Source organism: Pseudochaenichthys georgianus, chromosome 9 (assembly GCF_902827115.2).
Source record: "Pseudochaenichthys georgianus chromosome 9, fPseGeo1.2, whole genome shotgun sequence".
Classification (NCBI taxonomy): domain Eukaryota; kingdom Metazoa; phylum Chordata; class Actinopteri; order Perciformes; family Channichthyidae; genus Pseudochaenichthys; species Pseudochaenichthys georgianus.
The window spans coordinates 2,727,010-2,739,590 of NC_047511.1; the positions used below are offsets into that span (position 1 = coordinate 2,727,010).

General features: G+C 41.9%; 1 protein-coding gene across 1 annotated transcript; it reads right to left on the reverse strand.

Moving 5' to 3' along the window:
* Positions 1 to 871: 871 nt before the first annotated feature.
* LOC117452557 (LIM domain transcription factor LMO4-B) lies at positions 872 to 4,395 on the reverse strand. Its single transcript, XM_034091260.1, has 5 exons — positions 4,086 to 4,395; positions 2,695 to 2,933; positions 2,476 to 2,572; positions 2,081 to 2,239; positions 872 to 1,492 (listed from the first exon to the last, which is right to left on the reverse strand). The coding sequence occupies exons 2-5, from the start codon at positions 2,907 to 2,909 to the stop codon at positions 1,484 to 1,486; spliced, it is 480 nt and encodes a 159-aa protein (XP_033947151.1). The 5' UTR covers positions 2,910 to 2,933; positions 4,086 to 4,395; the 3' UTR covers positions 872 to 1,483.
* Positions 4,396 to 12,581: the final 8,186 nt, after the last annotated feature.

Genomic DNA, 12,581 nt, shown 5'->3' on the forward strand with positions numbered 1-12,581 from the left:
CGTTCCGGCTAATTAAGAAAAGGCAGATGAGACTTGATTAGTCTGAATGCAACGTGTAACTTGTGGTGCAGTGGGATTCGGGAATGTGCCGAGGTTTTATTTCTTCGCCATCACGATAGAAAGATAATTGTAATTGTGATCATTTGCATACGTTAATGAATTTGCGTGACGCTTCTTGATCAGACGTGGAATACATAATTGATGCGGTATCAGCACCTACCATGACACGTGGGACGTTTGAGACAGCTAAGCGCATTAAGGTGCGAGTCTGATGCCTGCCATGCTCCGGGGAAAGGTGTGAAAGTAGAGCAGATCATATCTTCAGCTTCCCACCGCCGCCACCACAATACCATGAACTCCCAACCTCCGAAAGGCAAGCTGAGACTACAGTTGTACATCGCATTCAAAAGCCACACGGAGTGAGTTCGATGAATCTCTTGGAAATCAGGAGCCATGCAGAGAATGGTGGAGAACAAAGCCTCGATGGGAAACAACCAGCCTGCGTTGGAGCTTTAATTAGAACATGGTAAACAATAAATACATCAGATTGCTGCAAATGCCAGAATGTAGAGGGGCCACTCCCCTTTAATTAGCCTGCTTTCAGATTAGGCCTAGAGACAGCCAGTCAGCCGCGGGATGTGCCCCGAGTTCAGCCTCCCAGGAGCTCCAGCAGCAGATACAGGGCTCATGTTTAATTGCTTCTGTAAATGGTCAGAGCTCAAGCCCCCTAATTCCATTCCTCGGGGTAATCAGGCATGTTTTCCCCGTGCAGGGCTAAAGACAGTGAGAGACAGTCTCTTGCAGCGTGTTACGACGTCTCTGTCATGCCGCTCAGAGGCTTCACAATGACCGCGGCTTGTTTTGTGACATGTTTCAGAAAAACCGCTTTAATAGGATTTTTGTTTAAAACGGCACAATTGTTTTTCACACATTGAACTGACATCTGATAAAGAAAAAACCCAAGTGGTTCATTCAGTTTGTTCATCATACAGCAACATTAGATTTTAGATTTTTAAAAAGTTAGAATCTTACCTCTGAAATAGTTTAAAAAGGCTTTTTATGACTGAACATTTGTACCCAACACCCATACATATTATATTCAATCCGCAGAGTGTGAGATCTCAGATTAACTTTGACAAGAGAAAGATCAAGTTCGTTTGAAACACTGACGCTCAGGGGAAATGTTTGCCACGCGGCAGACAGTCGTTTTACAGCAGTCCAGTCTCTTAGTCCTCTTCCAGTTGGTGCAGGCTCTCATCCTGATCGCTTTCCTTCGGCTTTCTTTCAGTCCAAAGAAGCCGTGTGCCGTGCAACTCACACCAAGTCTCTGCATGATGCACAGACAACATTGAACACGACATAAATGTGATGTAGTTTCCGATGTGGTGACGGACCGGGATCTTGTACGCAGCGGTGTCCTCCCTCCTGGGGAAGAGGGGCGGGCCGAGAGGAGACATCACAACAACATGGAGGAGCAGGCACCTCAGCACACCTGCAGAGAGGCAGGAGAGAGGGGGAGGAGTCAGGATGGCTCAACAAGTGGCTCAAGTGAAACTAAATCTGCAGATTGGTCTTCGTCATGTTATTAAGACTGAGATGAATACGTCGTGCATTACACGCCTATCACAGGCCGTTTAGTTGTCCTGCTCCTGTCGGTGTGTAGAGGTAACGATGTCAGCCAATTAAATCAAATAGTGTTAAATACCCATTTGATTAACTTATTCATCCAAGAACAATATGACATATAATGCGAGTCATATTGTTGCAAATGTAAGGTGTGATGTGAGCGTGCTCATAGTGCAGCAGGACATGGCTCTTAACTGTTATGTTATTACGTTGGACTAAGAACCAACGCATGAACATAGAGGTATCATAACGGTATAGCAGCTCGTTAAGGTGAACATTATTGTAAAATTACAATACATCGTTTCAGAGTCTCTGATGTAGTATTCTTATTTGTGCATGTCCTGCATCTTTCTGCTGTGGCAGCCCGTTACCCCAGGAGGAGCAGACATGCTCTCTGGTCCACACTCCACCATGGGACGTTCACGTGGGTACAGATGGCTCTGCAGTGGCTCACCTTCTGGTCTGTCAGCACAGAGCTGCTCTGGAGGGGGAGCAGGTGGCTGTTGAGCAACACGGCGCCAGGTCTGTCGTGTTCACAGAAGATTGTACCGTTGATGTAATGGAAGCGATCGCCAGGCATTAGTCTGGTCCTACAGGTGGCACAGCTGAAACACTATGAACACACAGATGGTCATCAACACTCTGTGAACTTGATATGAATCTAAATACGAAAGATTCAAAGAGTCTAATCTGCGCCTTTAGAGATGATCTTTCATGAAAGTTGAAAAGTGACTACATGAGGTAAGAGTAGGTGCTCACCCCCCTCCTCCCTGTCTCCCTGTCACTCCTTACACATCCCAGATGTGTCTGTCAAACCAGCAGCGGGAGACGGGGGAGCTGCAGGCTTACCTTCAGGTGGTAAGCGTTTCCCTGTGCCCTCATCACCATCTCGTTGGCGGGGATCGACTGTCCGCAGGTGCTGCACGCCCCGCCGTGCCCAAACAGTCTGAAACACACACACACACACACACACACACACACACACACAGACACAGATTACTCAGTCTGCACAGCTTTAAACATTTAAAAGCATTGGCCCCCTCCTCTGCCACCTCGTCCTCCTCTCACCTGATGTAGTCACTCCGACACAGAATCATGCCCCCTTTGCTGTAGCAGGAGGTGCCGATGTCTCCCAGCTGGGCCTGGCAGCAGGAGCACTTGAGGCAGCGAGTGTGCCAGTAGCGCTCCATGGAGAAGAGCAGGAAGCGGTCGGCGATCTTTCCCCTGCACCCTGCACACGACCTGGGGGCCGACGACACGCCTGACGCTTGGCTGTTCACCATGATGATGATGGGGGCCCTCCAAGGCTACACACACACACACACACACACACACACACACACACACACACACACACACACACACACACACACACACACACACACGAGACAGTTTAGGAAACTGAGACATAAATACGCAAATGCTGATTTCTTGTGACTTGTGAAATAAAAGTCTATCCGTTTAACCATATTTATTTTTGTTTCCATTATTAGATATTTACTTTGCAGGAACTGAGAGCTGGAATAGGCACAGTTCTCCATAATTAACACACATAAATAAATACATTACAATCGTATAAACTATATCTCTGTAATGTCAAAATAACACAAGAAATATTATTCCTGATGAGAATAAGCCCCGTGTTTACTTCAATATGTCCACGGTGTGTTGTGAAGCACTTCGAGATTTGTCTTGGCAGATGAGAAGCGCTATATAAATTAAATATATTATTATTATTATTATTATTAAGGGGGAAGGGGACCCAATGGGACTGTTGGAAGAGCGACAGTAATGAGTAATTGATTACTAAAAGGATTAAAAAAAGTACTTGACTCTATTTACTAGTACTTTATTTAACGGTTTGCACAGGAGATGCTATCTTACTGTCAGTGGTGCAATGTAACATAGTACATTAACTCAAGTACTGTACTCAAGTACACTTTTGACAAACTTTACTTTACTTGTATTTTATTCTACATATTCTCCACCACATTTTGGAGGCAAATATTGTACTTTTTACTCCACTTTAGGTATTTAACACTCAGTTACTTTTTTACTTATAAAAACACATGATGTATGATAAGATGCAGAACTATATTGCTGCTAATATACCTAGTATTTTTTAAAGTTAACCATACGTAAATTGGCCCGAAATTGAACGTCCACCTTCGTGTATTTGTTATCAAAAATGGGTAGGCCTAATATAACATTCTAGAATAATATAGTAGGCTATTGTCAAAACCACCATAATGCATTCTGAAAACTTTTACTTTTGATACTTGAAGTACATTTAGCTGATAATACTTCTGTACTTCAGGAATATTTTTAAGATCTGGACTGTTATGAAGTATGTAAAGACCATAGTATTTGTACCTTTACTTAGGTAAAGAATGAATACTTCGCCGACCACTGCTCAGAGTGAAAATAATCAAAGAGGAGGGAAACAGGAGATATGTTACCTGAGACAAAACGTTCCTCCGGAGCTACTCTGGGAAACTGAAGGACTGTTCAGAAGAACGTCGGCACGCGGACAGCTGGAACACTCAGACCTGATGTGTTCTGCTCTCCATAACTTTGCAGAAAAAGGCGAAGCGACACGACACGACACGAAGCCCGGGAACAGAGACGGGGATAGTTGAGCTAACTCTCAGTGAGTGTAACTGTGAGTAGACATCACGCAGCTTCTCTTCCTGTCTTCTATCCTTCTGTCCTGCTGTCCATCTATCAACACCCCTTCATCCGTCTCCAACGCTCCTGACAGCGACACTATTCATCAAATTGCGCAAGGGGCTATTTAAATTACCGAGAGGGGACGTAACCCACGTGAAGGGCGCAGCAGCCAATAGCAGAGCAGGGGGCGTGTCCGCAGTCACAATGATTTATGAGTTTATAGTGGCTTATTAATATGCACACTCACTCCCTTTAGGATGTCTCTGAGTGTGTGGGCGGTATTGACATGGAAATCAGCTAAACACATACATTATTATGTAGTTTTTGGTAAGTTTGATAGTGAGATATTGTAGTGATATAGTGGTAGTATTCAATTATTCAATATTTTCAGTTATATTGTGTGTTATTTAGATACTCTAGTGATATGTATCCATCTACCTACCTACCTACCTACCTACCTACCTACCTATCTATCTAGGCTATCTATGTATCTTAACATCTCCTTTTCTATGGAAGGAAATGTGTTTAGAAACACTTTGCAAACTGTCCGATATTGCTTCATTATTAACAAATATACATTATATTGCAAATACATGTTTGAAATGTCTTACTCCAATGTATTACTTTGGCCTTAAGAAAGTTTGCATACAATTTATGATTCGAATAAGTACTATAAAAAAATACAAACCATTAGACATTTTCAGTAAATGATTTACTTAAATGTTATAATGTAAAATGTAAAAGGCAAGAATTTTCGATTATCCAACACACCAAACATTCTTCGTATAGGGCTTATGGAAATGGTGCTGGTCAATTTCAAATCCTTTCTCCATCCATAATTATCATACTTTCATTGACAAAGTACAAAGTATTAAATAGGATGTCAACATGTTAGATTTGTATTTTTTGTCAAACTATAGATCCACATCCACTGGACGTGGATTCTAAAAGTACAATATACACTTCTCGCTAGAAATCTAATCAAAAAGCATTTTAATGGCCAAACTATTCCACAATTTAGGATTTTACAGAGAGGGTTATTTGTGAATAAACGAATAAACGGGAGCATGTTGTTTCTTACACGACCACTAGAGGTGCTATGGGTCGTAATCTAAGCTGCTTAAACAATCGACCTATTTGGTCGTTTTTTGTAGGGCTGCGTTTCACTTCAGGTTAAATGGATTCCTTGCGTCCCTCACTGGCGTCGTTTCCCTGCGACTAGTCCCTCCCACCAGGGAAGCACGGAGAGACGCAAGGAAACCACGAGAAGCAGGGAAATGAGTTTTAAGAGCAATGGGACGTCCTTTCCTCCGGAGCGTCACGTGAAGCGACGTCCGTTTGTGATGACGCCGCACAGCTGATCGTCTGACAGCAGCTCTGTCCCCGTTATTTTCACAAACACCCCCGCCTCTGTTAGTACACATTTACTGACACAAACATTTGTATCATCTGTTAGACCCAAATAAATAAAATCAAATAAGAACTCATTCTCAAAAAAGATAAACGCCATTCTTAAAATGTATAAACGAACATTAGTTGGATTAATGTTGATTAGAGGGACGGGTGGCGCAAGGGACGGGTGGCGCAGTGGTCTGTGCATCCGATCATCAGATCAAGGGGGGTGCTGGGGAACTTCAGTTCGAAACCCGCTCCCGCACCCACTGCGTCAGGCCGTTGTGTCCTTGGGCAAGACACTTCACCCGGATTTGCTCCTGTGGGTATTGTCCACAGTACATGTATAATACCAATGTGAACTTGTAAAAGCGCCTCGATGACTTCGAGGCGTGAAGACGGACGGTGTGGCGCAGTGCGCTGTGCAATGATCAGTTTTCAAGGGGTGAAACCCGCCGCTGCTGCGTCTGTAAAGCCGGTGTGTCCTTGGGCAAGACACTTCACCTGAACTTGCTCCTGTGGGTATTGTCCACAGTTTCTGACCATTGCATGTATAATATATGTGTAATGTGTGTATATGTAAAGCGCTTTGAGTCATTGAAAAAGCGCTATAATAAATGTAAGGAATTATTATTATTATTATTTAGAGTGCACAATAGAAATAAAATAATTGAGAGAAGAAAAATATATGTTATCTATCAAAACCCAGTTAGATTAACATTCATTGGATTGCACACTTTGTTTGTTTGTGTGGATATGCAGCACATTAACATTTTAAATAGCACTTAATGACTGACTGAATGGAAATGACAATAAATGAAAATGTAAAACGCGATCATGAAAATGTTTCCAAAAAATGAATAAAATAATTTTTGACCACTTTGTTGTTCAGATGTATCACATATTTGTAACTAAATGAAACATGAATTGAAACAAAACACGGTATAAACTGAGGAGTGACTCCCGTGATGTTCATGTGTTTTCTTCACTCCGCTGGGAAACTGCTCTCATGTCAAGAAGCATCAGATCAGTGCATGCACTGCCTCGTCCAATCAGTGAGCGATACACAGTAGGGGGGCGGGGAAAGTGTCTGAGGATTTCATCGAAGGATGATCTGGTGGTTCCTCGATTATAGCTCCTCCATTATCGCTCCTCGCTCCTCCGGCTAAAATAAGGCCATTGGGACGCTACTCAAGATGGCGCAGACAAATCAACTTCCGGTGAGACCGAGACCGAGGAGCGAGGAAATGAAAAATAAGAGAAGTGAAACGCAGCCTAGGAGGACAGGCTGCTTAGGAACCTTCCTAACAGAGTGAAAATACCCGGAAGTCCCTCAGTGGCAGCTATGATAAGTGCCTTTCTCGAGATGATAGGAAAGGAGTTTTCAAACTTCCTTTATAACCTCCTTTAGCTTAGGAACCACTGGACCTCCCCAACCCAGTCTCATGAAAAAACGTGTAATAACTACGTTGGTCCACAACGTAGGACGTAGTATTTCTACAAAAACGCCTCTGAAATTGTAAGGCAAGGCAAGGCAAGGCAAGACAAGTTTATTTATATAGGGTAATTCAAAGTGCTTTACAAAAAAAAAAAAAAAAACTTGTAAGATCCCTACGTTTTTTTTCACCATTCATTCTATGTCACGTGATCTTCACATTTCAAATCGGTGGAATATGCCTATTTTAAAGTTAGTTTGGCCATTAAAATGCGTTTTGATGTCATTTGATGCGAGAAATATGAGTTGTTATTTCAGATTATATGTGCAGTGGATACACATGATCTTTAGTTTGCTAGTTATTACGAAGATTACTTCAGGAAATTGTGTCGATACAACGTTTTCATTATTACCAAGGTGGTTGCTAGGGACGCTGCTATCGATATTATTTCTGTTATGTTGTGTAACAGTTGAATGGTGTAATCTTTATTGCTACCCCCTTCCCCGTCAATTTATAGTGTTGGTCCACAGCGCAAACGTATTAGTTTAACAAAATCCGCATCTAAAATTGTGGCATAGATACGTTATTTTCCCCTGTGCAATTCCAGTCTCACATCTCACAGCACATCGTCATAAACAAATACCGGAAACAGACCGAAAACACTTTATTCCGAGTGTGCTTGCTTTTCTCTTTGAAAGTCATCACATAACGGCATTGTAATACACGGTTCGGCTGCATTAAATATTACATATCTGCCGTAGTTCGGTATTTATAGAGCCCTGATGAGAAGACTTCTAGACAAACATGAGGAACTGCCGCCAACACTGGAAACGTGACGTGGATCATAAATATATCAGCCATTAAACAACATCTTACATTTCTTTTCACACAATACATCTCCTTGCAGTATCAACACTAATTCGGCTGACTTTTATATTTGATCCAATTGGTAGATAGGCTGTATTTACACCATAAAGGTGCACAGCTGATATAAAGGGACACCTGGTGGTTAAAGCATGTTATTGAATTTCATTATTTTTATTATTAGATATTAATAGGATCCCTATAAAGTATATTCATTACTCGTTATTCTCTACTAATAGTTAATTAAAGACTGTATATAATGACTATTTTGCACATCCCTTTCAAGATTTTCTAAGGTTTATTGACATATCATATAGGCCTACACAACTATGGTGTAGTTCTGCACTGAATGAAAAACGTTGTGCATACCTCCAGCAATGTTAACTATGTTGAAGCACTTATTTTAACTGATATTATACATATGTATTATACTCTTTTATAAGATGTATGTAGATAGTATAAGAAATGTGCAGAATACGACAATTTAATGGTGGAGGTACACATATTGAAAGATGTCTTGTGATGCACTGTTGAGGAACCTGTGACCAAAGTTTTTCATCTCCGGCCTTGTCAGGTATTGAACAATCAATAAATAAAGAACACAGAATTATTAAATATAAAACACAGAATTTGTGTGATTATACTAAATGATTTACAAATAAACACCACTGCATATTTAACTGTTACACATGCTGATGTAATGCAAATGTTTCCAACTTGGGATCAATAAAGTATATCTTACCTTTATTCACTAATAATTACCAAAAATCGTAGTTCTATCTCCTGTTATCAATGCATTCACATTGCCCGCCATGAACTTCCGGGGAACGATCCTCGTCTACATGAACCACGTGACGATAACCGTTTTTGGACTTCCGTTGTCGTAACTCTTCTATCTATATGGCGCTGGGTTAGACGTTAGGAGCTGATTTTTGGACTATTCGACTGCAGCCCATGGATTCATTGTGGCAACACTGTGATAACACTGTGGCAGGGCATGTCATATGACTATGTGAAGAAAATACATTCTTATAAATGTCCCAACATTTTTACAATGTCTCAACATTTAATGTCACTTAATTTTCTAAAGTGCTGCTATATACACTATAGATGTGTATTTATGTTCCTTTATTTGTATTATATTATTACTAATGTGTGTTTTTGTCTTTATTTAATAGGTTATCTTATTCATTAAGCTCTCTTGTCTTGCAGTACCCTAGTTTGCTCTTACTGTATTCATTATCATTATAATTTGCTCTTTACTGTATGCATAGCCTACTGTATAAATAGCCTACATGTGGCTATAGACTATCCCAGAGCCCTAGAGATACTAAGAGTTATGACACTCCCATAGACCTCCGTTGTAAAAAATGGCGGCACCTACTTCCGGGGTATGGACATCGAAATAGTTCCAAATATTGTCATTTGGGCGTTGGACCTCATTCACTTACATTACGGCGCGTCGATTAGTTCCAGAGGTAAGTTGCTGAAGTATCGAACTCTTTTGAATTGTCAACTGTCTATATTGTATCAGAGGCCCTTTATGATGCTTATACTGGTCTTCATTTGTATATGCACAGCGTAATTATCTATATTTTATCTTGGTTGTTACAACCAATTTTGCTAGCATTGCCTGCTAGTTAGCTAGCGCGACTTCGTCAGCTTTGAAGGTAAGATTTCAGTAATGAATCGCTAGCAGCTTATATATCAATGATGCTGGGTAACTAACAAGCAGGATTTAGATTGATTATGTGTTTTTATTGTTATTTTGGTTTTTATCTGCTGAACCTGACCGTGTCAGTCATCCTTTTCTGTATGATATGACTTAACTGCTAGCACTAGTAGAAATTAGGTGGCGTTTGTGATAAATATTTCGTTTAATATTTCATTGAATTTTGGGATATACTAACATTTCATTATGTGACATGTTGACTGTACTTAGTTTTGTTTGTACTGTTCCGTGTTAACTTATCTGACTGTACTGTACAACTAGCCTAGCGCTACTTTTTAATGCTTGATGGCATGCTAGGATAGATTCCTTTGTATTGTAATATACACACTAGTTTAATGATTGTTCTTCAAAGGTATTATTCAGTCTTAAAAATATAATAGCCTACTGAATAGGCTACTCTACAGCAGTGAATGAAGGATGAGCCTAAAACATGGTCATGCATCCAAAATGTTTATTTTTAACAAAATAAACACATTAAAAAAAATAATTAGCAATTTTTTTTATTCAGCCTCATATGTCAGCCATGGCTGTTGCTGCTGCTGCTGCTGCTGCTGGCGGAGGCTGCTGCTGCTGAAGGAGGGGGCTGCTGCTGGAGGAGGGTGCTGCTGCTGGAGGAGGGTGCTGCTGCTGGAGGAGGGTGCTACTGGAGGGTGCTGCTGCTGAAGGAGGCTGCTGCTGCTGAAGGAGGGTGCTGCTGCTGGAGGAGGGTGCTGCTGGAGGGTGCTGCTGCTGAAGGAGGGTGCTGCTGCTGGAGGAGGGTGCTGCTGGAGGGTGCTGCTGCTGAAGGAGGCTGCTGCTGGCAACGGCTGCAGGTGATGACTGCTGAAAGAAGAGGAGGCTGGAGGCTGCTGACGGTGGACCGGGAATGGAGATGCCAAGTACATCGATGGCAACGAGTAAGGTGTTTGGCAGTGGCCTAGATGTTATGACCTTCGGTGCAGAGGTCTGTTGGGTCTTCTTTGCCTTCTTACTCTGACTCTTGCTGCCAAGATACCCTTTATGTTTATCCTTCCTCTCAGCCCTGATACACTTTGATGCAATCCTTAACCTCAGCCTGATGTATGTTGAGAGGATTTTTTTCTTCAGGTCATGGCATGAGGGAAGGTTGCTGTCCAGCAACACGGCTTCTTGTTCCACCTGTGACACTGCACTTGAGGACTCCATGAGGGAATCACTCGTCCTTGATCCTCCACGTGAGCCCGGTCACAACTGGCCCTTGGCAGTCTGGTCCCTGGAGCACCTAACCCTGGCAAACTGGCCTCTTCACAGCTGACCCCTGACTGACTGGCTCCTGGCACACTGATCTCTGGTAAGGTGGCCTCTTGATTGTCGGCCCCTGACATACTGGCCCCTGGCAGTCTGCTGACATCTGTCTCACTCTCTCTGTCTGTGATGTCCCTTTCATTCCCTTGGAACTCCACCTCAATATCTCCCTGAATCTCTGTAACAATAACAAGGCAATGGCTGTTATATGTGTATGCTGCCTTTACATGTGCACCTATTGTCATGTAAGGGTACTACACTCCTATAGTGACATTCATCTAAGTTCGTCTATTGGCAAAGTTAAAGTATGAAGAAATCTGTAGATGATCTACATGTGGTATATGAGTCTTCAGAGAATCCCTGAACCCTGGTAGCTTTGAAGCTGTATAATCTGAAGGTTGTATTAGGAGTGTCGTCTATCCTTGAATGATATAACATGGGAAACATTGTTAGCTTCATATATCATACCAATGTTTGATGTGCAGTAATAGGTGCGGTCATCATTCCTGACATTAACAGCTGGAGGCGTACTCCTTGACTGTTGTTGTCTGTTGACCATTGCCATCCATCTCTTCCTTCGCTCTACGTCCTTAGGGGAGCCATACATCCGGAACCCCTTCTCGGATCGATCTGAGCATCCAAATACTGCACATCCAACCATGGTATGACAACGATCTATTACAATGCAATATAAACGAAAGTACCATAATATTTGTTGTGCAAACATTTTAACATGAATATTGCTATGTCCTCTGTTCAGTCTGCTCCCAACTGTATTCTCTCCCCTTATTCACACTGTTCCTATTCTTGCTCTGCTTCTTAGGGCCCAGGAAACAGATGAAGAGGATGTCCCTTTCACAAAGGAACCTTCTTTTTTCAAAATGGTTAGGCTCCTGATGCCCGAGAGTTCTGTATTGCTTTTTTGTAAATAGTTGCTCACCCTAACCCTTTTTTGTAAATAGTATTGCTTTTTTATAAATAGTTGCTTTTTTGTAAATAGTTGTTTGTAAATATTTGTAAAATTCCCCCCCCCCCCCCCACAATTGTTGTTCGCACCATTATGCTTCTGTTTTTCACTTTTTGGCGTCCATTGTTCAGCCACTGTTTGGTAAGCAACAATTTGTTTTGGCCAAAATGTGTTATTCACACTCCTGACTCCAGTTTGATGTGCTGCACTCTCCTCTGAGTGGTCCTGAGGTCAGGCAGAGGTCATGGCTTGGAAGGTTTTATATCCTGTAGTGCCTCAACAGAACCTAATATGAATTGCTTTTTTCAGTTTCTCTTTTTTTTTATTGTCTCGTCGCTGGATCACCTCCCCCTGGCAAAGTGGCCTCGCCATACACTGTTCTTAATACGTGTTCACACATGTGTTCGTCCCTTTTACTTTGCTCTTCCTATTGTTCTTGTTCAAACACATATATCAATTGTTCATCCACTGTTGTGGTAAAATGATATTCATAGTCTTAACATGATCATGCTACCCATGCTAACATGAACACAAGCGTTTCCCTCCAAAAATGTAAAACGTATCTAAGTAATAGGCTACCAAGCTTTCCGTTGTCACCCTGCCTCTCCAAATGCAGTATGCAGTATGTATC